Source organism: Stenella coeruleoalba (genome assembly GCF_951394435.1).
Source record: "Stenella coeruleoalba genome assembly, chromosome: 10".
NCBI classification, from domain to species: domain Eukaryota; kingdom Metazoa; phylum Chordata; class Mammalia; order Artiodactyla; family Delphinidae; genus Stenella; species Stenella coeruleoalba.
The window spans coordinates 13,657,718-13,683,810 of record NC_137156.1 but is presented as its reverse complement, the minus strand read 5'-3'; the positions used below and the strand labels follow the sequence as shown (position 1 = coordinate 13,683,810).

At 43.4% G+C, this 26,093-nt stretch overlaps 1 protein-coding gene across 5 annotated transcripts in view; it reads left to right on the top strand.

The window, feature by feature from the left end:
• Positions 1 to 14,056, top strand: part of KIF13A (kinesin family member 13A) — a 218,361-nt gene extending 204,305 nt beyond the window's left edge. For 2 of the 5 annotated variants that reach the window (XM_079935514.1, XM_079935513.1), the window contains 4 exons: positions 332 to 437; positions 2,151 to 2,302; positions 2,818 to 2,922; positions 9,485 to 12,414. In XM_079935514.1, coding sequence (XP_079791640.1) covers positions 332 to 437; positions 2,151 to 2,302; positions 2,818 to 2,922; positions 9,485 to 10,369 — 1,248 coding nt within the window. In that variant the 3' untranslated portion in view covers positions 10,370 to 12,414. Of the gene's footprint in view, positions 1 to 331; positions 438 to 2,150; positions 2,303 to 2,817; positions 2,923 to 9,484; positions 12,415 to 12,483 lie in introns of those variants that run through there. The other 3 variants (XM_079935517.1, XM_079935516.1, XM_079935515.1) reach the window with 2 other exon arrangements.
• The last annotated feature ends 12,037 nt before the right edge of the window (positions 14,057 to 26,093 follow it).

Here is a 26,093-nt window from a genome sequence, read left to right as displayed (position 1 = left end):
ACCTTGGGTATGATAGCACTTGTCATATTGTTCAGTACTTTTCTACATGTTAGATCTATTTAATAATAAAAATGAATGAAGAGCACATACTGCCATTAAAAAATAGAAAACAACCCTCAAATCAGGCTTCATTTCTCTCTCTCTCTCTCTCTCTCTCTCTCTCTTTTTGGTGCACTGCCTGGCACATGGGATCTTAGTTCCCTGACCAGGCATCAAACCTGTATCCCCTGCATTGGGAGTGCAGAGTCTTAACCACTGGACCACCAGGGAAGTCCCCATTTCTCATTTTAGAGGGACTTAATTACGGTTAACCCATGTTTCTACCTTGTAGGGTTGGCCAGAGAACCAGTTAGACATGTCTGACTACAGCCCCAGTTACCAGGATGTATCGTGTTATGGAACTTTGCCCAGGGATTCACCTCGAAGGAGTAAAGAAGGTAGTAGTGAGATTTTTTCCGTGTTATTTCTTTATAATTTCTTAGGAAAGGCATGGGGGGAAATTTTTTTATAGATGACATATAATATGGTAGGAAACTGAAATTCTAGTTTGCTAGATGATCCAAAACTGTCTTCTTGAATAGAACATATCCTGTTCACTTTTTTGTTTCGCTTTGTATACATTATATCATCCAATTAATAATAGGCTTTTTGTGCAACACTTGTAATTTTCAAATCACATTTCATGTATCATTTCCTGATTTTGAAGTCAGTTTTGAGACACACATATCTTATTACGTTATGGTTAGATTTCATTCTCTACCAAAAGAATATCCACCTCCGTCATGTTTTTGTGCTGGAATCAAAGTATATTTTAGGAGAACATGTCTCTGGTCCCTAAGGAAATTTCAAAACTGATACCAGAAATGAATTTGATGACAACATTATTACCTAAATATAATATATAATCTCCCAATGCCCTGAAGGGAACAGCATTCTTAGGATATGTAAATCGGCTCTGTTACCTTACTTATCCCTTATATTTTACCTACTGTGTGCCATTGTACCAGTGAATTGAGGAGAAAATATAGAAGGAGAAAGAGAAGCCCAAAAAGGTAAGAAATGAGTAAAAGCAAGAAAGAAGAATCGTCCTTCTTAGTCATATGGAGCAGGGTGGCTTGAGGGAAAAGTGACTTGCAAGAAGACTTACACAGTACTCACTCACTGGGTATGTATTGAGCCTGTCCTTGCTGTATGCAGTGACAGATGCCGAGATCTTAAAATCCAACTGTGGACATGTACATAGAAAATAATAAGTTAGGAAATGATAAAATGCCAAAATGCATGTATAGTTTATAAGGGCTCTGAGAATTCAGAGAGATAGAGAATCAGCATGGGGGCTTCCCTGGTGGCGCAGTGGTTGGGAATCCGCCTGCCAGTGCAGAGGACACGGGTTCGAGCCCTGGTCCGGGAAGATCCCACATGCCGCAGAGCAGCTAAGCCCATGCGCCACAACTACTGAGCCTGTGCTCTAGAGCCCGTGAGCCACAACTGATGAGCCTGCATGCCACAACTACTGAAGCCCATGTGCCTAGAGCCCGTGCTCTGCAACAAGAGAAGCCCCCGCTCGCCGCAACTAGAGAAAGCTCACACGCAGCAACAAAGACCCAACGCAGCCATAAATAAATAAACAAACTAATAAATAAAAAGTTTTTAAAAAAAGAAAATCAGCATGAGTTGAAATTGGTCTGTTAAGTAATGCTTAAGCTGGATCTTGAAAAGAAGGTAGAAAATTTGGTTTCTGATTTCTTTGCTGCTGTCCAGCCCTTTGATGACTCTTTGTAACTTTGTAGATACATCTGCATTTTTGCCTACCTCCGTTTTATGCTCAGCCAAGTACAGTCATCTCTGAGGATCCACAGGGGACTGGTTCCAGGAGCCCCCGTGTATACCAAAACACCCCGAGACTATGGAGTGCCGACTGTAGATTTATTGAAAAAAAGGAAAAGCAGAGAGAGCATTTCATTCAGAAAGCATAGCATGAACAGCATATAAGTGGACCCACGCAGTTCAAACCTGAGATGTTCAAGGGTCAACTGTACTCACATACTAATCTCTTTGTTACGCCAGATATTCCTCTGGCTTGGTCACTGCCTCGCTTCTTGTGTGTTGGTGCCCTGTGCCCGTCAACCCATGCCTTTTGTCTTCCCCAGGTTGTACGTCAGAGAATCCTCATGCCTTAACAGTCAGCCCTTTTAAAGCATTCTCACCTCAGCCACCAAAGTTTTTCAAGCCCTTAATGCCTGTAAAAGAAGAGCATAAGAAAAGGATGGCGCTTGAAGCAAGGCCTCTTCTAAGCCAGGAGGTAAATGCGTGACTTGTCTGTACCATGTACAATAGAATGGACGTGTTATGCCTGTGGAGAAGGAACGCTGTGCATTAACAAAGTCAGATGCCACGTGCTGACATGTGTGGGCTATCACTCCATGGTTCCTGTTCTGGAGTAAACATCTCTTTCTCAAGCACACAGGGTCATGGTAGAGTGTTTTGTTTGTTGTTACTGCTGTTGTTTTCTTTGTGTTTATGGCTTTTTTCAGAGTATTTATTTCAAGTGAGAAAGAGATGTCTCCTAGGTGTTTTGAAAATATGAAAGGCATTTTTTTTGATTTGATAAATTTGGTTATGCTATTTGCCATAGAATTTGTGTAGTCTTGTCAGATTTCATCAGTAGTTTGACTCAAGCCTGCACAGTTGTTGGCTGCACTACTCACATGTAATACAAGTGTTTGCATTGCTTTTCTAACGTGCACGTACTTAACGTGTATGTCGGCCGTCGTTGTCTTCTGTGTGTGATGCATCTGTGTGTCTTAACCTTTGCAGAGCATGTCTCCACCTCAGGCACATAACCCTGGCTGCATTGTGCCCTCGGGAAGCAATGGCAGCAGCATGCCTGTAGAACACAATAGCAAACGTGGGAAGAAGATTGTAAGTCCTGGAACCATTTCTGTCATATTGCCTGGTGGTGGGTTTAAGGCCCTTTCACAGACAGTCATCCAAATATTTAAGAAATTAAGATCTGTATTGAGTCTTGGCTTTTTTTTTTAAAACACGTGATCATCGGTAATGAAATTTTGCATGGTTGTGGCCGTGACCTGTGATTTTTCTAAGTGTTCCTTCTATTTATTTACTTACTATTATTTTGCTTAGTGTAAAGGAAAAAGCCACTTTTAATGATTCTTATCTTTAAAAAGCGTAACACAGAGATCACTTTAACTAATAATGAATCTTTCTAATGAGCCTGTGCATATTGCCCAGATTCTGAAGTTAATCTACATAGAGGAATTGCACTTACTTGGAGTAAGTATTCTTTCGTTTAGCTGTGGGTGTTTGAGAGCTTTTTTGTGTTGCCTGATGCTATTGTCAAGATTACCCTGTAGTTCGTAGCCTCTCCACCATCCATCACTGCCCATCCTCATCATCTGTACCTCTCAGGTAGCCTCTTTTAATTTGCTGGCAAACTAGATTCCAGCTCCCTCGGTGTCAGTCCTGCTTTCAGGAGGGCTTACCTGTATTTTACCACTGGTAGGTTGAAACTCTACCTGAAAAACCTCATTCCCTAGCACTGGGTTTTCACATTTCAAATTGGAGAGTTTTTAAAACACTATGTACCAGGCACTTGGGATCATAAGCGATACCTCAGTTCAAAAATGCAAGTGTGTATTCTCATGCCTGGAAAGAACTCTCTGATTCTGTGTCTCAGCTTTCCCTCTCCTGTGGTTTCCTACGCTTTCCCTCTCCTGTGGTTTCCTACGCTTTCCCTCTCCTGTGCTTTCCTACGCTTTCCCTCTCCTGTGCTTTCCTACGCTTTCCCTCTCCTGTGCTTTCCTACGCTTTCCCTCTCCTGTGCTTTCCTACGCTTTCCCTCTCCTGTGCTTTCCTACGCTTTCCCTCTCCTGTGCTTTCCTACGCTTTCCCTCTCCTGTGCTTTCCTACGCTTTCCCTCTCCTGTGCTTTCCTACGCTTTCCCTCTCCTGTGCTTTCCTACGCTTTCCCTCTCCTGTGCTTTCCTACGCTTTCCCTCTCCTGTGCTTTCCTACGCTTTCCCTCTCCTGTGCTTTCCTACGCTTTGGGTGCAGCTTGGAGCTGAAGTGGGCTGCTTGGTGTTCACACCCGCATGCAGTCTGCTCTGTGGGCAGAGTGTGGGCCCTTTCCTTTCCCAGCTGCACCATGTCAGACTCATTCCAAAGGGTCATCAGCATGAGGTCTTTTAACCTCTAGGTTCTAGAATATGCTGCAAATGCACACTGTGTGAAGCTGACTAGAACTTGACCCGGACATGTAGCTGGCCAGGCTCCTGCATGCTTGGAGCACTAGGGGATCTTAAGAAATGACCTTCTCAGTCTTCCTGTCCATGGAGGAAAGAAGGAAAGTCATCATCTCCCCCACACTGTCTCTGTGTCCTCCCTGTCCTTCTCTCCCAAAGTCCCCCTCGCCCCCCAATCCCTGCTGGAGAAGAGCCTACATGCCAACAGCTGCCCCTCACCACCCCCAATCTTAGTGAGCTCTTCAGTCACATACGTGACCTCCCCCTGCTTAATTAATAAAGGCTTCGGCATGGGCTAAAAAGGCCAGGTGGCTAATCTATTACCCCTTCCATTCTCTGGCTGGTTGGTTCTGTCTGTTTATTGACGTGGTACCCATCACCATGTTGCACGGGCACTAAATTTTAACCTATTTTAACAGTACCTTTTGCTAGAGCACACCGTCAAGGGACTGCTGGATGGCCCTTCTGGGGCTGCCCAGCAGCTAGTCTCACTGTTCACAATTTGCATTATAGTTATTTTCTTTACTTTCCTTTTATTATTTTAAAATAAAACCCATCTCAGGACTTTTAGCTAGCAGAGGGTAGAATGGAACCAGATTCTCTTGGAAAAACCCAGGAAGTTTTGAGCAGCAGTTAGATTCTGTGTGATCAGACACAACATGAAACCCACTAAGCAGGGTTTGATGGAACCATTTTTCCTGCTGCGATCTTACTTGAGAGACCTGCCTCTACTCTCCGTAGAAATCTAGTGCACTGCACACTCTTCATCTCTGAAACTATTGAACTGTCTGATTTATTGCAGATAGCAGCTTTTCCAGGATGTTTTGGTAGATTACAAGAATATTACTTGCTTGATCTGAGGTTCTAGTCTCTCTTTTGGAAGATTTCATTTTATTTCTCTTCTTACAAATGGGTATAAACTGCTTTATTCCTGTGTTCCCTATTCACTTTCTTTCCTTTTCCACTCTTGGAAACTTAGAGGGCGAATCAATGGTTCAGTCTGATCAAAGGAGTTTGCAATCATTTTTGAGAAGTGATATTGGGACATTGTTCCTTTTATTTTGCAGCCCATCTAGTTACCAAAGAAACCTATCGTTTCACATAAAATACAGTAAATATAGCTGTGCTTAACTTTTTTTTTGGGGGGGGGGGCTTAAAACTACACACATTTATTCTCATGTAGCTCTGCGGCAGATGTCTGAAAAGAGTCTTTTTTTTTTTTTCTTTGTTGTCTCATCAATTTGGGAAGATAGATAAATACACTTTGTGTCTTCTGTGAATAAGATAAAAGCAACAGTATGCCTTTGGAGTCTCTCTTTTTAAGTCATGATGCAGACAGAAGAGCAGAAAGAAAGTCAGTTCTCCCTCTCTTGGGTCTTGCATAGACAGCATATGGTTTTTGTCTCTCGTTTTACAGAAGAGGAAACACGAGACTTGTTGAGTGATTTGCCCAAGGTCTCACACTTAACGAGAGCATCAGAACAAAAACCCCATCCCTTGGCAGAATTGGGCTGACTCCAGAGGCTCCCAAAGATAGTGCAGTTTCATTACCTGCTGCTGCTGTTTCTAAAAAGGGGCTGCCCTCCCCTTAGTACCATGGACAGAAGTACTGGAGACCCTTGGCTGATGGAGTCTTTTTGAAAACAGACCGTCTCTCTGAGGGACAACTGATTAGAGTGGGAGTGAAAATGACTTTAATCAGGTGAAAGTCACTCAGAAGGTCACTGTTTTTTGGGGTATTTTTAATTTTTAAAAAATTTATTTATTTTATTTTTGGCTGCGTTGGGTCTGCATTGCTGTGCACGGGCTTTCTCTAGTTGTGGTGAGCGGGGGCTACTCTTCGTTGCGGAGTGTGGGCTTCTCATTGCGGTGGCTTTTCTTGTTGCAGAGCACGGGCTCTAGGCGCGTGGGCTTCAGTAGTTGTGGCTTGCGGGCTCAGTAGTTGTGGCTCGCGGGCTCAGTAGTTGTGGCTCGCGGGCTCTAGAGCACAGGCTCAGCAGTTGTGGCTCACGGGCTTAGTTGCTCTGCAGCATGTGGGATCTTCCCAGACCAGGGCTTGAACCCGTGTCCCCTGCATTGGCAGGAGGACTCTTAACCACTGCGCCACCAGGGAAGTCCAGAAGGTCACTGTTTTAATGTGGGTTTTGATTCCTTCTTAAAATCAAGGTGTTTTGTCTATAGGTAAATATCAGCTGCATAAACTAAATCTCAAAAATCAAATCATGAATATTGTAGCTGTAGAGAAGCTTGAGAACTTGACTCCATGTCCCACTCTTAGGAAGAGTTTTCATTCTTTTTGTCCTTAAGACACAGTAGGAAGGTTCTTAGTTTAGTCTCCTTTAAAGTAAAATGATAAATAATGTTTCTGGTATAAAATGTTTATCTAATATATAAAATAGATAAACAGCAAGGTCCTACTGTATAGCACAGGGAACTATATTCAATACCTTGGGATAACCTATAGTGGAAAAGAATCTGAAAAAGAGTATATACTGTATAACTGAATCACTTTGCTGTACAACAGAAACTAACAGAACGTTGTAAATCAACTACACTTCAATTAAAAAATAAATAAAATGGGGCTTCCCTGGTGGCGCAGTGGTTGAGAATCCACCTGCCAGTGCAGGGGACACGGGTTCAAGTCCTGGTCCAGGAAGATCCCACATGCCGTGGAGCAACTAAGCCCGTGCGCCACAACTACTGAGCCTGTGCTCTAGAGCCTGCGAGCCACAACTACTGAAGCCCTAGAGCCCGTGCTCTGCAACAAGAGAAGCCACTGCAGTGAGAAGACCACGCACCGCAACAAAGAGTAGCCCCCGCTCACCATGTGCAGCAATGAAGACCCAACACAGCCAAAAATAAATAAATAAATAAATTTATTTTTAGAAAAAAAAATTTTTTTAAATAATAATAAATAAAAGGTACAGAACCAAGCGATACTGTCTCCCCCCATCCCCCCCAAAAAAATCTAACCAAATTCCCTTAAAATGCAATTTAAGCCAAGTAAGTCCTCTTTTCTCCTTGGAAGGCATAACTTCATAAACTTTCCATCTCCGTTTACATGTTGGAACATGATTCATCTCTACTCAGTTTTCTTTCTTCTGGAACTAGTTGTCCCCACTCCTTTAGCCTTTCTCTTTAGGTCACTGCCCTAACCTTAACCCCACCCCAAGTGCATAACTAGGTACTGATCCCTATTTGTTTTTGTAGACTCTTCAGTTTTACTAAGGTCATTCTGATCCTTTAGTGTATACCTATTTCTACACATTAAACTCGTGCTTGAACATTTCACTCAGCAAAGTTGTATTTTAGGATGACAGACCTGTCCTCAGTGTTAGGAAGAAGTAACTTCAGGCATAAAAAGAGGCCCCAAATTATAAATTCTCATCTTCAAATTTGGTTTTCCTTGCAACAGCTAACTTTTTAGTAATTAATTGCATCAGAGACTCTTGGGCTTGGGGATTATGTTTCTTTGCCAGCTTAAATTAGAAGGAAATATAAGAGAAACAAACACCTGAAATCCAATTTTGAGTCTAAACAAGTCAGGTAGAGAATCTAGAAAATATAGTGCAGGTTACTGATTCCGACAGTTCTGTCCAATTTTTGCTCCTTTACTAAACGTTTCCTCTCAACATTAGGGAGAGATCTCTCTACCCCACCCCCTTTTTAACAGTGCTATTTAATTAGAATACAGCTAAAGATAAGACAGAGAGGTTAGTGTTGCCAAAAATTTTGTTTTGCTGATTTCTGGAATTTTATCACTGATATTTGATAGTCACCTTTAATTAATAGACAAGGAATTAAGACTACTGGTGCTTTTAACTAATTTATATTCAAGCTATTTTAAAATCTAAAAAGAGTATTAAGCTATTTTTTAGGTATTTAGCATCTTATGAGATAGAAAAGAAAATATTGCTGTAAAATTCAGCAGATGAAATTTATGTTCATTCGTAAACTCCCATCTGCTCTATCCGTGGAGCGTGCTTTTCCTCACCCTCCCCAATCCTTCTCTCTTCCTCACCTCTTCTCTCTCTTTTTCTCTCTCTCGAAATGAGTAACGTTAATGTTTTGGTTCCAGGTCTTTACAGTTACTCTGTTGTTATACTGATGGAAATTTCATCCACCCAGCAGTGTCCAGGGTTATCCTTCGAGCAAGGACCATAGTCGTAACGCCCTAAGGGTAGGGACCATGCCTGTCTTTGCTCAGCATTGGTATTCTCAGTTCTTAGGACAATGACTGGCATGTAGAGGATGCTTGATGAATATTGTTGAATGAAAGTCAGGTTTTAAAAGAGAAAAGGAATAGTTGCAATGTCATCAGATGTATATGAGGTTAATTAGAAATGACTAGATAGTAATATCATCTATTTTTATTTGAAAATAAAATGCCCATGTGTTTTATATTGTTTTCCACCAAATTTAAAAGAATCATGCACTCAGGGAGAGAGATTGGAAGATGATAACAGCCACTCTTGCATATTTACCAATCTTTATAAACAGAATCCTAAAGCTATTTGACAAAAGAGATTTTCATTTAACTCTCACTATCTTCCTCACTTTCTAGTCAGATCTTCTTCCATGCTTCTCAAAAATGCTAGAAAATAGTAATTGTCAGATTAATTCAGTATTTTACAGACTTACAATATTTAGTGTAATACTGAGAATGGATGTTGAAATCGCGTTCTTTTCCCTTTTGCCATTGGGGAACCTTTATTTACGGCCCTTCCTCCCCATAAAATAGCTCAGAAACGTTTTGCAAATCATCGTGTTTATCTGCACTTTGCTCCCCAAGGTGAGGATTGTAAGAACATATGAAACAGCAGCTCTTCTCTGCCTCTGTCTGTCCCTCTACTCATTTAATTAGAAAAGAGAACATCTCCAACTGAAAACTAATCATGAGGAACTAATTAAAAGTCTACTGCACTTCCTTCCATCCTTTCCTTTAAACCAGGGGAGGAAAGGTTTCTAATTATTAGTGAGTGAGCACAGAAGAAATAAATCTTTTCATCTTGGATGGTAATGGGTTCATGCTCACAGATCTCTGAGGATAATGTACCTTTGTCCAGGACAGTTGACAAGATTTAACCAAACTCAGAAAACAAAAACAAAAAACACTAGAAACATGTGAAGGTGAATGCCTTTAACAGTATAGTGTTTACAGCCTGTCTCAACAATGCAGTTGCTGTAAGAAGCTCGTGGCTGACTTTTGCTTCATTTCTGTAGGACTCTGAAGAGGAGGAAAACGATCTAGAAGCTCTTAACCGGAAGCTGATAAGTTCACAGCCTTACGTACCTGTGGAGTTTGCCGACTTCAGCGTTTACAATGCCAGCTTGGAGAACAGAGAGTGGTTTTCTTCTAAAGTCGATTTGACGAACTCAAAGGTCCTGGAGAAAGAAGTGTCCTGCAGCCCCACCACCAGCAGCATCACCAGTGGCTACTTTTCCCACAGTGCCTCCAATGCCACCCTGTCTGACATGGTGGTCCCTTCTAGTGACAGCTCAGATCAGCTGGCCCTTCAGACAAAGGATGCAGACTCCAGTGAGCATCCCGGAGCATCACTTGTGCATGACTTCAGACCATCCTCAAACAAAGAGTTGACAGAACTAGAAAGAGGCTTGGTAAAGGATAAGATAACTATGGTGCCACTCAAGGAAAACAGTGCCTTAGCCAAAGGGAGCCCATCATCCCAAAGCATCCCTGAGAAAAACTCCAAAACCTGCTGTAGGACCAGCTCATGTTCAGAACAAGATGCCTGCTCCAGCAAAAATGGCCAGCCGGCCAGGGAATTCTGCCCCAGGGAGGTGACCATAGAACACACCACAAACATCCTCGAGGACCATTCTTTCACAGAGTTTATGGGTGTGTCAGATGGGAGAGATTTTGATGGTTTGACAGATCCTTCTGCTGGAGAACTTCCGAGTAGGAGGAACCTACCAAATACAATGGACAGTAAGAGTGTCTCAGATGGGCCACAGGACCCTGGCCAGCTGTGTTCCTCAGCAAAGAGTGACCAGGTGATAAATTCCAGGGGCAGTCTTTCGGGTCCTGTGCTATCAGTGAGCACACCTAATTGTGCCCCAACTGCCAGAGGCCCTTCATCACAGTGACTTAGTAGGAGAGATTCATTCAGATGTTTCTGACAGGGACAATGGGCCCACTTGGGGACCAAGTTCACATGCTGCCCAGCTGGCTGGCTATGGCGGAGCAAGTCTGCTGTCATAGTTTCCGAGTGGGGTTATGACATATGTAGGACCAGCATATGGGTTCATGTTGAATTAAGTGTTCACCTCGTTAAGGATCAGTCAATCTCGTGTTCACTCCCCGAGATGTTTAATTACGGGCTCTCCCAAGGTATCCTGGTAGCATCTACCATATTTCATCACATCTGTGATTTCTTTGATTATTAGATACGCTATTATTTTATGTATCATTAAAGCAAATACTTCCAATTAAACTATATCATATCAGCAGTTTCAGAGATGTTAAAAAGCACAGGGTGGTGGTGAGGGAGAGATGCATCGCAGATTTGAGAAAATACATCCATTTGGTGCCCATAGGATAAAAAATGCTTTGGGGAAGCATAGGTGAATTCCCTGAGCAATTTAAGTGTGGGCTTTGGAAGTTACCCAGTTGGTTTATTACAGTGTTTAATTTTCGTATTGGAACAAAGTGGGTTTTTGCTAATATTCCTAAGGAAAATAGTGAATTATATAATTAAGAGTACCACCATCTCTTCCCATTCAGTGTCACTGTTTTGATCCCACACCCCAGCCATAGCTGTGTAAGGAGTATGGGAGCGCCAGTCTTAGCAAAACAAAAAGCTGACAGAAATAGAAAGCAGCTCAGTGAAGGAGCAGATAATCAGCGTGCCGTGCCGTCTGTCTCTCTGGGTTTTTTTTGTTTTGTTTTGTTTTTAACATCTTTATTGGAGTATAATTGCTTTACAATGGTGTGTTAGTTTCTGCTTTATAACAAAGTGAATCAGTTATACATATACATATGTTCCCATATCTCTTCCCTCTTGCGTCTCCCTCCCTGTTTTGCTGAGGAAGTTATCATCCCAGTTTGCTGGCTTCTTCCCCCAAGTCTTCCATACTAGCCCTTAAAATTTCAGTGTGTGGTCATTTATACAGCATATTCACAAATAAACTGCAAAAAACAAATAGTGGGGTCTCTTACAACTCAGAAAAGACTTCTTTCCCCAACATAAGAATAAAATAAAGTAACTCATTACTGTTCTTGCAAGCTAAACAGTCATTTGTTTAAAAGTCTTCAGCTTCCTTTACACTGATTTTAAGCAGAATCTGCTTTGCTGGCCTACATGAGCTTTTTAGTCCTTCTTCCAAGAAGTCCAGGAAGAATGTGGTCCAGGGGTTAATTCTTCACCCTGGAACAGTGCTTCTCAAACCTAAATGTGCAATAGACCCACTGGGGGGTGTTGGGAGAAGATGCCTCTTAAAAATACGAATTCCCAGGAGTCGCTGCCCTGCACACCTAAGGTTTTGCTTCAGTCCCCGTTGGAGCGGGGCGAGGGGTGGTGTGGGGATAAGGTTTTCACAAACCCCTCTGCTGAAGGGATACAGGGTAGGGTGTCTGAGGGCTGCCCTGTTAGAAGCACGGCCTGGCCCGCAAAAGGGGGAAGAGGGGCAGCAAACTCCCCCTCACCCCTGCCTTGTTTCGTTGCCTGGATTATTTAGAACCCAGTAACAGGAACACTACCTGATTTTTGCTTTCGAAAGGTTCCAGAATAGAATAGTGTGTCCCTGCCAAAGGTCTTGGTTTAAAAGTGGAGTTTACAAAAAACGTTTGTTGTATCAGGGTAATGTGGGACTATGGTGGGTTTTTTCTTTTTTTAAAAATTGCTTTCGTATTTCTGTTATCTTGGTTTTAATTTGTTTTGACAGTGTTAAAAGTCTGAGCACTTTTTAAGCACTCAGGTTTGACTTTTGTTCTCACCCTGGTATGACTTAGAGTGTAGACCCAGCAATAACATTTTTTTTTTTTTACTTTAACTTTAGGTCTTGCTGTCTGTCATTACTTTTCTTAGAATCTTCAGCCTTGGAGCTGGGTTCGTCCCTTGTGTAGAGTACATTCTAGAACTGGATCCCGTAGTCAGCCAGATCCTGCAGGTCCCTCTAGGAAGAGCCCCTCGTGGGGGATGGTCTCCGTGGGTGGGGAGGGCGGGGACAGGAGCCTGCACTCACCAGCCTCTGTGTTCCAGGGGAGCACGACCACTCCGTGAGAGGCAGCAAGCCAGAGCACCAGCCCATCTTTAAAACGTGCTGCGGCCCAGCCGGACCTCACACCAGCGCGGAGAAGCCGCGGCTTCGGGAGCCACCTCCTTTCCCCTCCCGAGCCGGCGGAAGCCGCGCTTTGTCACTCGGCTGCATCGGCAGCCTCTGCTTTCTTCCAGAGAACCGAAAATCCCGGCTTAATGAAGTGGCAGTATTTTTGTGTGCACTCACTACACACCCACACTGTGTAGAAACCTCCACAGATTCAAACAAACTTTATTCTTGTACAATTTTAATCAGTTCTTACTGTAGAATCTGGAGTCAACGCTCTAATTTTTTTTATAAATAGTATATGTTATGTATATGAAATGGTATCTATAGTATGTCTGGAGACAGACAAGTCCGCACACTAAAAGGGGGAGAAAAGTGGTTTGTAGAAAATCGGAAGGTACTGGACTTCGTTCCAAAGCAGCTTGGGCGATCTCTCAGAACAGGAGCAGATGAAAAAGATTGTGTTGCCTAAGAATGAGGTTGTAAATCCCTCTTTGCAGCAAAGGTTACAGAATGCCGTTCTTTATAACCAAAGAACTTACATAAGACTGAATGTTTTTGCTGTCCACTCTTGTCTTATGTGTACATACGTGTTTGACTGCAAGTTCGGTGCCATACGCCCCTTGGCTCCCAGGCCACGTGCTGCCGTTCTCTGTCCTGTTTCGTAAGCACACTGAAAAATCTCACAGCTCCGTTCTTTGGTCTTCCACCTGGCCCGCCGCCTGCTGACTTGCCGTGGAATTGGAACCGTTGACAGTGACTGGGGCTCTGACCCCAGCGTTTCTGGTCCCTTGGTCCAGGCCATCCAGGCAGGTGGGATGCAGAGAGCAGTATTACTGTAAAACAACACAGGGACAAACCAAGAGTTGGGTTGCGGGGAGGGGGTGTTGATTTTCGTCTCTTTGTGGTTTTGTTGTGGTGTGGTTTTGCCATTGTTGTTTTACTTCAATTTTGAAAAATGCTGAAGAGATGAAATGAGCTGTAAAGTTCACAGGTGCCCACTTCACCGTGTTCGCAGGAGATGATTGAATACAGATGACCCTGCTGTCCGTGTCTTCATTTGTAAAATTCTGTTACCGATGGAGACGCTGAAGGATTATGTGTGTGGAAGTTTTTACAAAAGTACTTTCTGTACCTATTGTGTAGATGCCTGTACAGTTGGTCCGGATGTACAGCAATAAATGTGTCGTGGGAGCGAGAGAGTGTGTACAGCCTGCTGTACCTTTTCCCTTTAAGTTCTTAGCATCAGTAAATGAGTAAGATATTGGAGATTTTAATGCAAAGCTGCTGTTTGTGATTTTTGTGTATAGTGAGCTGACTGTAGTATTTTACTATTGTCTGTTTAAAAAAAAGAAAAACTGTAATTTATGTCCCTTTCAACTTTATTGTATTTAATTGGTACAGATTGTGTGTGTGTGTTTTAGAATACAGACTGTCTAATTCCGATTTTAAAACATCTGTTGTGTGTCTTTAATTACTCTGCCACTAGTTTCAGATCAATTTTCCATATTTGTTCATATGCGTGTCCCTGTAGCTTAAACAATAATAGTAACAGCAAACATTCACTGAGGGTTTACTGTGTACTAGGCACTGTTCCCAACTTTTGATATAGATTTCGCTTAATCCTCACAGCAGCGGATGCCATAGGTTCTGTTGTTATTAAGTGTTGGACGAAAGGAAAACGAAGGTGGAGTGGTTGGTGACAGGCAGCAGGCGGCAGAGCCAGGATTCAGCCCACGCTTCCGTCAGTGTCTCCTGGTGTTCTGTCTGGTGACGCGTCATGGAGGGATAGGCCTCTTAAGGGAGGACCGGGCGCCTTCAGAGAGCGGAAGGCGGTGGTGAGTGTCCCAAGTCCAGACTGACTGACATTAGCGGGGAGCACCTACAGCAGACAGGCTGAGGTGGGTTACACGTGGTCATGACAATCAAGAACTTCTTTAGAGGAAGGAGCAGGGCCTGCCACCCTGGAAACAGTGGCTTAAGGTAGCTTAATGTGAAAGAGTTATCGAAAAATGGTTTTCCAGAATCTTTTCAGAAAAGATTCACAAGAGCCTTTCTGATGTGGTCAGGAACTAGGTCTAGCCTGTTCTCGAAAGAGAGTGACTTACATAGACTTCCAGGAAAAAGTAGGTGGGGGAAAAACCCAAATTATTTGAATTTTATGGAATGGGAGTTGGGGCAGGAAAGCAGCTATTTAATGTTTAAATAAATCATGACAACCACAAATATAGTTTAAGACAAAATGAGCAAATTGTTATTCCCTTTACTAGTATGAGATCAGTGGTATTTGGTCATGGGCATTGTCATTTGTCATTGACTATGGGAGAGCACACTGGTTTTAGAACATACTGGATAGTTAAATATAGGCGTGTGTTTACCAGTTAATTTCCAAAGTACGGTATTACTGCTGTCATCGCATTTGTTTATCATTATTTGGACACACAGTTTATCATAGCAAAAATTTAGCCGTGCGTTTCTAGGGTAGAAAAACTGTTCATAAAAAATACCTTCAGGGTAGGTAAGGGCCAGATACGATCTTCCAAAAATCCTTCTCTAGCCAATACTTATTTTGAAAGTTACAATATTCAAGCTTTAGAACTATGTTGGAGAGAAAAAAGATAACTAGTTACATGATTAATCTTTAAAAAGTAAAGCTTTCCAGTCATGTAAATTTGAAGTCTTGAAAGAAGATGTAATGGAATAAGAGTTTTTGCTTTCTTTTCTAGACCAAGAGCTAACAATAGAAAAGGATGCTACCAGTACACAACCACGTAGAGAGATTTTTGTTTTCAGCCTTGAACTTACTGCACTAACACTAGGACAGGTGTCTTTCTGTAATATTGCGCCTACCTCCTAAATTAGAAAACAGCAACAGGAAGTCAGTCTGTAATTCGTAGCAGTTTGTCTCAGGTTTTCTCCTAACCTGGGGGAAAGGCAGTCTGTTCTCATGCCCAGACATCTGGGGGTGGACAGCATCCTGCTGGCGGGGGAACCTGGAATATGGAAGACTCCTCGAGAATGCCAGGAGACAAGTTCTCCCCTTTAATACATTATGAACTGGAGCTGACAGGAGTGGAAAAATCCCAGAGTCTTCTATTTAACCTGCTTGTCATTTGTTTCTAATCCCCTGAGCTGAGGGGAAAGATAATTGTAGATTTGAGGGCCACTTAATGGTCTTTTTTTTTTCTCGGACACTGTGAGTTAATTTAAGTTGAAATAAAACTCAGTCTTCATCTTTCTGAGGTTCTGGGACACACACTCACCGCTGTGTATTTTTGGAAAAACAAGTTATTCTCTCCTTTGTGAGGGATGCCTGTATCATTGCATTCAGTTAGAAGACTGTAGCTCGAGAAGATGCTTGGAGTGCCTCAGTCACTGTAATCTGAGCCCAGTTGGCAACAGCCGCCATCTTTGAGCTGATTATTGTAGGTTTCTCGTTGCCAGATTGTGTCCCTGAGAAAGGAACTCTCGAATCTTTGTGGGACCCTATTTATGAAGACATTGAGAGGCTGATTAATAGAACAATGAATGTTTCACAAAGAAAAAGGTAAGTCAGAATTGGAGTCTGTGAAAGAAGATCAACTCAGAAAGGGGTCCAGTTTGGTTTGGGGAAGAGTAGTACAAACCAACTTGACCCTTTCACGATACCTAAAACGCTGGTAACTATTTACATTTTAAAACCAGAAGACACTGGTGTTTATAACAACTTTATCTGCCTGAACCAAATCATATAGAGATGTTCTTAGGTTTCTTTGTTATTGTTTGTCTTTTCTTAGTCTAGCGTGCCACACCTTCATGTAATTGAGTAGTCCACTTGTTGAATCAGCATAATCTTTACCAAGCATATATACCAACCACAGATAAGCCACTTAGAAACAAGCTACTTAGAAACACCAGAGTTAAAATACTTAGTCACAGCAAAAGCCAAGAAAAGAGCAATTCACCGAGAATGATGATTTAAGATCTAACCTCAGTACCACTGGCATCCAGGGGTGTCTTAATGATGATATGAGAATGCCAAGTCACCAACGTTTATTTCCTGGTCCTTTTATGTGTAGCGGTATATATGTGTGAGAAAGCCAGTGCATTAATATTAGTTACCTATTGCAAAATAAACTACCCTTAAACGCAGCAGCTTAAAGCAACAGTAAACATTTATTATCTCACAATTTCTGCAGGTCCAGAATTCCGGCGTGGACAGTTCTAGGCAGTTCTGCCTCCAGCTGCTCATGAGGCTGCAGTCAGGATATCAGCCAGAGCCGCAGTTATCTGAAGGCTTGACTGGAGCTGGGAGGACCCACTTTGCGGGTGGTTCCGTCACACAGCTGGTGAGCTGGTGCTTCCTCGCCATGCAGACCTCTCTGTGCTGCTTGAGTGTCCTCGTGACATGATGGTTGGCTTCCCCCGGGTGAGCGGCTCTGGAGAGTAAACGCAAGCCACAAAGCCTTGTATGACCTCATCTCAGACGTCACACTTTGTCACTTCCACCATGTTCTATTCATTAGAAGTGAGTCAGGAATGCAGGGGAGGGAATTGGGCTCTTCCTTTTGAAAAGAGAACATCTAAGAATTTGTAGACATATTTTAAAACGACTGTAATTTGTTAGGAGTTATAGGGCTGAGGCCACGGGCCAAAGCAAAGCTAACTGGAACCTATGAGTGAAGGTAGAAATCCAACTCAAACAGTAAGGTCAAAAGGAAAGCCACATTTCCATGGAATAAAAAGTGAAAATACTAGGATTATCTGAATATGTGAGTTATAGCCAATAATCATACTGCACTAATATTTCTGGTAGAGGCAAATGATTGGGAACTATTAACTATGCTTCTATTTATAGTTATATTTTCACATTTGATTCTTTTCAGATTTGCTTCATTAGAGGTACGATGAATAGATTTGATGGCTTCGCGCAAAATAGAGAATGAAACTTAGGAAATTCAAACACATCATTTCTTATTAAGGCAAGCAATATTAATGATTAGCTTTAGAAATAAAACTGCCAGCAAAAGAAGAGTTTATGAATATAGGATTTTTTTTAATGAAGACACTGACAAAGGATTATTTTACTATTAAAATGTCATACACATCCAAATGTTTGGAAATATGCAAAAGGGTTGGTTCAAGGCTCTTGAAGCTTGTAAAATAAAACTCTAAATCCAAAAGAGGATGACTGGAAAAAACTTTTAAATAAAGGGATTTTTACAAAAAGTTTAAAAGAGAAAAACAGGTTAAAAAATAAAGTAAAAGTAGGCGAACAAAAAATGGTGCAGATATGTAGAAAAGGATTCCTGGGTTGTTTCTTCCTGTTTAAAATTAGACTCGGGGGGCTTCCCTGGTGGCATAGTGGTTGAGAATCCACCTGCCAATGCTGGGCACATGGGTTCAAGCCCTGGTCCTGGAAGATCCCACATGCTGCGGAGCAGCTAAGCCCGTGCACCACAACTACTGAGCCTGCGCTCTAGAACCTGCGAGCCACAACTACTGAAGCCACTGCGCCTAGAGCCCGTGCTCTGCAACAAGAGAAGCCACCACAATGAGAAGCCCGTGCACTGCAACGAAGAGTAGCCCCCGCTCGCCGCAACTAGAGAAAAGCCAGCGCACAGCAACGAAGATCCAACGCAGCCAAAAATAAAATAAATATGGGCTTCCCTGGTGGCGCAGTGGTTGAGAGTCTGCCTGCCGATGCAGGGGACACGGGTTCGTGCCCCAGTCTGGGAAGATCCCACATGCCATGGAGCGGCTGGGCCCGTGAGCCATGGCCGCTGAGCCTGCGCGTCCGGAGCCTGTGCTCTGCAACGGGAGAGGCCATAACAGTGAGAGGCCCGCGTACCGCAAAGAAAAAATAAATATAAATATAAATAAATAAAATAAATAAAAATAAATTTTAAAAGAATTAGACTCAGGTAAATATTCAGTCAACTCAAACTCAGCGTTGGGGCGCTCTTCCCCTCTCTGTTTCTCCTCGCCTCCCAGGATGGGTCTAGAAGGCATCTTTAGTTGTCCCCGTCAGCCAGGAGAGGTGCCCGTAATCTGTTGCCCTCTGCTGCCTCCTGCTGACCCCGGTTGAGGAGTAGCTTTTCTCATCTCATTTTTGGGCACAGACTTCTGTCTTCAACTACCACTGATGTCAGTGATGGTCTGTCCTCTGAGAAACTTTTTGAGGACAGTTGCTCCCAGCAAACCTGGCAAGCGTCCTCTGCTGACCAGCTTTCCCTGCTGGCCTCGCACTGGTACTTGTGAGGCTCAGCTCTTCCTGCCGCAGATCTGGGCTCTCTGCAGTGCAGCCCCTGCCGTGGCACTCCGTACAGGAGTGCCCATGCGTGGCAAACCCTGAACAGTCACGGTGACTTAATTCTCAGCTGTTAATTCTTCTGCGTCATTCATGGTGTCTCTCAAGAACTTATCCGTGCCACAAGAGGGACAAGGTGGATGCTTTCTGGAGCCCATCCCTTCCCTCCATCCCACCAAAGCAAGGCTGGGAGGATGCCGACAGGGAGAAGCAGACCTCAGCCTAGGCAGACTCAAATTCCCTCTCAAGCTGTCTTAGCTTCTAATGGTTTTCCCAACATCTTATCCCAAAGACATGGTGGACTAGGTCTCCTCTTACAGACCAGGAAGCATCCCCACCATGGTCTCAACCTCTGAATGTCTCTATCTCTTCTCTCATCCCCTTTATTTTTATTTATTTTTTGCGGTACACGGGCCTCTCACTGCTGTGGCCTCTCCCGTTGCGGAGCACAGGCTCCGGACGCGCAGGCTCAACGGCCATGGCTCACGGGCCCAGCCGCTCTGCGGCATGTGGGATCTTCCCGGACCGGGACACGAACCCGCGTCCCCTGCATCGGCAGGCGGACTCTCAACCACTGCGCCACCAGGGAAGCCCGCATCCCCTTTCTTGATTCCATCTTTCTCCTTCCCTTCCTGTCTCACAGGAACCACCTTTATACCGTAGAGCCGGTCTCTCTATACTCTGACTCTTAACAAAATGCTCAGACTTCCAAACTTTGCTTGAATATGTAAAGGAAGGCTCTTGGAATCAAAACAACCCTTTTCTCATTCAACAAAACATGGCTCTCAAGGTTACTTATTACCTAGGTGAGGTCTGAAAGCTAAGCTGTGCTCAAGATAGTACCCACCACTCTGTGACGGAAGATGTGGAACTGACACAAAGAGAGTAACATGATTTGTAGGCAAAATGATACATAGGTTTAATATTAACAAATACCCCATTGCATCATTATTGGGTGTACAGGATTTCGTATGCACTGTCTCCTGAAATCATTTCAACAACGCTGTGAGGTAGATACTGTCATTACCCCCTCTTTGTAGATGAAAAAGCACAGTCTTAGTTTAAGGATTATCAAGAGCATAAGGGCCAGAAAATGATGGAGCTGAGCTTCAAATCCAGCAAGATGATCATAATCGGTCTGTCAGTCTCAAAATCCTGTTCAGAAGAACTGTATAGTGGTTGCAGCTGTTACGCTTGACTCTTAGTTTCTTTGGATTTCTAGCAGAGAAGGGAAAGCTGCAGGTAGAGGCATTCCTCCTTTCTCCTAGCTCAGAGACTCTGCTGTCCGTACTGCCTTCATTTGGGGGATCTCCAGCCTCTAAGGAAATGAAATATAGCCCTTAACTAAAGGTTGGGGCATCCGTGATATGGATTCTGTAAAGGGATAGGTTGGATCATTCTTCAAAAAATAAAAAACCAACAACTTAAAAAAAACGTGAAGTGACAAACTTATTCTAGTTTAAAATCGCTCAAGGTCAGACAGCAGATGAAGGGCAGCTCCAGGCCTGACGTCTTTCTATCGAACCAGGTTAATCCTGCTGACCTGACTCCAAGCACCTTTCCAGGTCTACTTCTCACTGGTCATACCCTTGCTCCAGGATCCCTGTACTATGTTTAACATCTATCCGAACCATGCTTATCTGTATCTCCAAGACTCATGCTCTCCCATCAAGAGGCCAATGGAATAGTTCCAAAATTCTGAGAGAAAGTCAATCAGTACTTCAGTTTCTGGTTTGTTAATAATTCCAGAATGAGGGTAAATAACATTTTAGGCAGAGACAAAGACTTTACCACCTATCCCACTAAAAGACTATTAAAAGAAGTACTTCAAGAAGAAGAAAACTAAATGCAGATGGAAGGAATAAAAGCCAAGAAAGAGTGGTGAGCAAAGAAATCAGTCGATATATGGTTACATCTAAACAAGCATCAACAGAACAAAACTTGTGTGTAAGTGTGAAAATGACGTGGGACAAAAATATGGTCAACAGTTGAGAGGATGAGGGATTGGACTAGAAAGCATTCTATAGTGTTCTGGAAGAGGAGAGAGGCTGATCAATTTTAGACGATTCATGTTAAAATGGAAGGAAGGAAGAAAGGAAGTGTTACAGCTTCATAACCAACAGAAAGGGAGGAAAGGCAGGGACAACAAAACCATTAACCATTAGTAGGCAAGAAAGGAAGGGGAAGGCAACATAGAAAAAAACAGGGTAGGACTTCCCTGGCAGTCCAGTGGTTAAGACTCCGCGCTTCCACTGCAGGGGGAATGTGTTCGATCCCTGGTCGGGGAACTAAGATCCTGTAAGCTGCGAGGCACGGCCAAAAAAAACAAAAAACAGGGTGGACGGAATGAACAAAATACGAAGATAAAAGCCAATCTAGGGCTTCCCTGGTGGCGCAGCGGTTGACGGTCCGCCTGCCGATGCAGGGGACGCGGGTTCGTGCCCCGGTCCGGGAGGATCCCACATGCCGCGGGGCGGCTGGGCCCGTGAGCCGTGGCCGCTGAGCCTGCGCATCCGGAGCCTGTGCGCCGCAACGGGAGAGGCCGCAGCAGTGAGAGGCCCGCGTACCGCAAAAAAAAAAAAAAAAGGCAAATCTAAGTAAATCCATAACCACGATACTCGTAACTAGTCTAAACTTACCAATGCTGTCAATGAAAACAAAGAACACATCCCAAATAGGGTAAAACTCACTGGAATTTGAGTCAGGAGATATCTGTTCTATTACTGTCACAAAGCTGTGACTTTGAGTATACAGCCTAGGCACTCTGGACTTCAGTTTCCTATAATGAAACACAACAGTAACAATAAAAATTTATTAAATGAACGAATTAGTAACAAATGGAAAAAATGCTTCACAATCTGACAAACCATCACAAAGAGCAAGGTTATTATCTAAAGTACAAATATATAAAACAACACAAGTATTGAGAGAAAATCAGCTTTCGGCCAAGAGAGCACTTATTGGCAAGACTCGCTGAGGAAGTCTCCCCAGGGATTAGCTCCATCCAGGCTGAGTCCCAGAGCAGGTCCCGGAGATAACAGCTGTCACCTGCCAGGACCACTCTCCACCCCTCAGGAAGCACGGATCTTCATTTCTGTAGACAATAAAGCCCCAACACAATGGATGCTTACAAAGTTGAAAAAGTCACTCACGCGTTAGTTGTGGGACTGGCTTAGCAGAACTTTATAATTCGTTTCAACCTGTGAAGTCTGATTTTTTGGTTCTCAACTCCATGCCTGTGTCAACCTTTCAGGAGAAAAGGACACTGTGCAGGAAAACTAGTTTTCTTTATTTACAGCATCTAGCGGAGTGCTCTGTAGACGGTCGGCATCTGTTATAATATTTCCTGATCAATCAATTTCCTTCCAATTTTATTGAGTTATAATTGATACACAGTACTGTCTAAGTTTAAGGTGTACAGCATGATTTGACTTACATACTCATGAAATTATTATCACAATAAGTTTAGTGAACATCCATCATCCCGTATAGATACAAAAATAAATAGAAAAAAAATTTGTGTGTGTGATGACAGCTCTTAGGATTTACTCTCCTAACTTTCATATGTAACATACAGCCATGTTATCTATATTTATCATGTTGTACACTACATCCCTAGGACTTATTTATCTTATAACTGGAAGTTTAGGGTGTCCTTTGACCACCTTAATCCAATTCCCCTCCCTCCATTCCCCCACGCCCTAGTGACCACAAATCTGATCCCTTTTTCTATGAGTTTGTATGTATATTTGTTTTTGAAGTATGCTTGACCTACAATACTATGTTAGTTCCTGTTACACAATATAGTGATTTTTTTCTGTACATGTCGAAATGGTCACCACCGTAAGTCTGCTTACAATATGTCACCATACAAAGATATTACTTAGTTATTGACTATATTCCCCACATTGTACATGTCATACCCTGGACCCACATATTTTGCAACTGGAAGTTTGTCCCTCTTAATCTCCTCCATCTATTTCTTTCTCCCCCCCCCCGCCTCCCTCCCTTCCGGCAACCACCTGTTTGTTCTCTGTTATATAAAACTCTGTTTCTGTTTTGTTATATTCATTTGTTTTATGTTTTAGATTACACTTGAAATTGAAATCATACAATATTTGTCTTTCTCTGTCACTGCTTAATCAACTTCAAAGAGAAAGATATATTTCTCAATAATTAAGCCTGGAGTGAGATATTCAGTGTAAATTTACTTTCCTAAGAAAAAAAGGGACTTCCCTGGCAGGCCAGTGGTTAAGACTCTGCGCTCCCAATGCAGGGGGCCTGGGTTTGAACCCTGGTCGGGGAACTAGATCCCACAAGCCGCGAGGTGCAGCCAAAAAAAAAAAAAAGAAAGAAAAAGGAATTATTGAAAGCTGCTCAGGCTGCATTCACTTCTCTGCTCCTGTTCAGCCTGCCCACTCCCTAATTTTTCAGGCCCTTTGCCCTGTTACTTACTATGGAGTAGTATTCTGATGTCATAATAGTAATACATGACTTTTTGTTAAGTCAATAAGCATAGCTGACTTTTATAAATATCAACTACCATCCCAGGGGCTGAGTCTTTCCAATCATTACTTGCGAATGATTTTCATCACTCCCTAGGACGTAATCCTTTAAAAGCCCCAATTTAGCTCAGTACTCCTAACCTCATTTTAGAATAAAATAGGCCAATGGTATTGCCAGCCTGACATGTCCTACCTAGCCATATTCACTTTTTTTTTTTTTGCGGTACGCGGGCCTCTCGCTGCTGTGGCCTCTCCCGTTGCGGAGCACAGGCTCCGGGCGCGCAGGCTCAGCGGCCATGGCTCACGGGCCCAGCCGCTCCGCGGCATGTGGGATCCTCCCGGACCGGGGCACGAACCCATGTCCCCTGCATCGGCAGGCGGACTCTCAACCACTGCGCCACCAGGGAAACCCCATATTAACTTTTAAAAAAGGTGAACTGGCCTCTCTAAATAAATTAAGAGGGTGTTTAACAATAATGTAAGCAAATCAATGCAAGCGATTTTTAAGAATCTTACTTTGTAATTTACACATGTTGGGAATATATCTTAATTGCTTAGGCCTTTCCTCTGGAAGTATTCCCAAGCCTTGAAAAACTGGGATGCTTAGATCTGCTGCTGCTTCTTCCTAAGAACCAAGCAGCATTTAGGTCTCTGGGAAATAGTTTTGCATTTGACACAGGATGGAGATATGTTGCTGGATGGTCCTGTTTGATGGGTTAGACTGAGGTTTTCTTCTTGGAATGTGGACAGGACACTGAAGGATGAGAAAAGTGAGGTAAGAGATAAGAGGAGATGAGAATCTGGAACATCCTCTCGCCCTCCAGGTCATCTTCCCTTTGAAAGATGGATACGGAACTCCACACTAGATGTTGGTTTTGTGCAAGGAACATTTAACTGGATGTTGCCACTCCAGGGATAAGAAAGAAAGGGAAAGAAGGCCGAAGATGTGGGAAAGAAAAGGGGAGTCATTCTCAGAAGCAGGCCAGAGGACAAGTGCATTCCTAGATGCAACCCTAGAGATTCTATAGATCTGGTTGGGGCCCTGACAATCCATGTTTTAAATGCTTCCCATCTGCTGCTGATGCCAGATTTGGGGACTACTGTGGAAAAGCAAAGTTTGTGCCTAAAACTAACCAGGATCTAATTCTTTTAGCTTTGACATTGGGGAAAAAAAAGGGAGGGATGGGGCCTGAGGATGTTTAAAGTCAGTTGGTTAGGATACTTTCCTTTATTCTCGCCTTATTCTCTCTCCCCCTATCAAGAAAACTGTTTCGTATTCATTGCCTGGCAGGGGGTGAGGGTGGGGAGAATAAGCCAGGGTGAAAAGGAATAACCTTCCAAAAACCTAAGATCCTTAGGGGAATTGGATACACAGGAAAGATATTTGAGAGCTGGAGGGTGAGGCCATGCCCAGAAAAAGATTAAAAAAATAAATAAATAAAAGATTGAGAAAGATTGTCTAGGCAGAGGGTATTTAGAGAGGGGAGGGAAACAGAGAGGACACAGGTGCCTGGAGTCCTCCAGAGGAACTACGTGCCCTTCCCACCTCAGACAGTAGGATTCGATGGCGAAAAGCCTCAGGCTTCACTCCCCAAAGCAGAGGCCTGGAGTGCAAGGAGACCCTGGAGAGGGAAGGGCTACACCGTGCATCTCAGCCCAGGAGGACCAGGAGGAATGCAAAGGCCTGGACTGAAGGGGGCAGAGGGCCAGGAAGGCGAGGTGCCTTGGCAACAATTTGCAGGCACAGGGAACATCAAGAAACACATCCCTCCCCACAGCGTGACGTGCACCCTAGGAAAGACTCGAGGAAGAGGCGGGGTGCTGAGACCTGACTTGACATCGTTTATGTTTCTGCTACCTCTAAAAAATTGGGTTTTGGAACAGAAATTCTGCTGAGTTAAAGAAATAGGAATTTACATTTCTTGAATACCTGAGTCATGGACACTCATGTCTGCTCATGTCAAGACATGTCTGCTGCACTAGAAGCTAATCAAATGAATAACGGCAGCATCCCATGATAAACCACGGAACAGCCTGGGTAGGTATGGGGTAGGGATGGTGTGCTTGCAGTTGAGTTTCCTCCATTTCCGGTCAATAGCCAGGATATCTTCATTCTAAGCTAACGATCACGGGAAGAGTGGTAAATTACTCCAGCATGCATGCAACTCTCTCTAATTCTAATCCAAGACATTCTGAAATAGTGCCAAGAAGCAGGGTGGCCAGATTTAGCAAAGAAGTTGTCTCTGCATTATTTGCACAGCTGGGGACGTTCTTATACTCAAAAATTATTCGTTGCTTTTCTGAAACGCACATTTAGCTGGGTGTCTTCTAGGTTGTCTGGCAACCCTATGAACAGGGGAACTCACAGGTGAGGGGGCCCAATAAGACATCTCCCACTGTCCCCGACCTGTTTAGCAGAGCCCTTACTCCACTCCAGAAACCCTGCCAAGGCCCTGGCTGAGAAGCAGCTGGACAAACCTCGGTGAGAAGAGGCCGGAATGTCAGTGGGCTGAGCAGCTTCCGTAAACATCTCAGACTCCACTCCCTGCACCCGCCCATTGGCTGTGGCAAGTTCTAGAATGGTGCCTGGCTTAAAGAAAGGAACACAGGTTTTGAAATTAGATGTGAGTTCAGAGCCCATCATGTCAACTACCAAGCGTGTGACCTTGAGTGAACTCCTTAACCCTTCTCTTTTAGACAACTCCCTAAAAGACGTTTTAAGGATGAAAAAGAATGAAAAAGAGTGCATGTA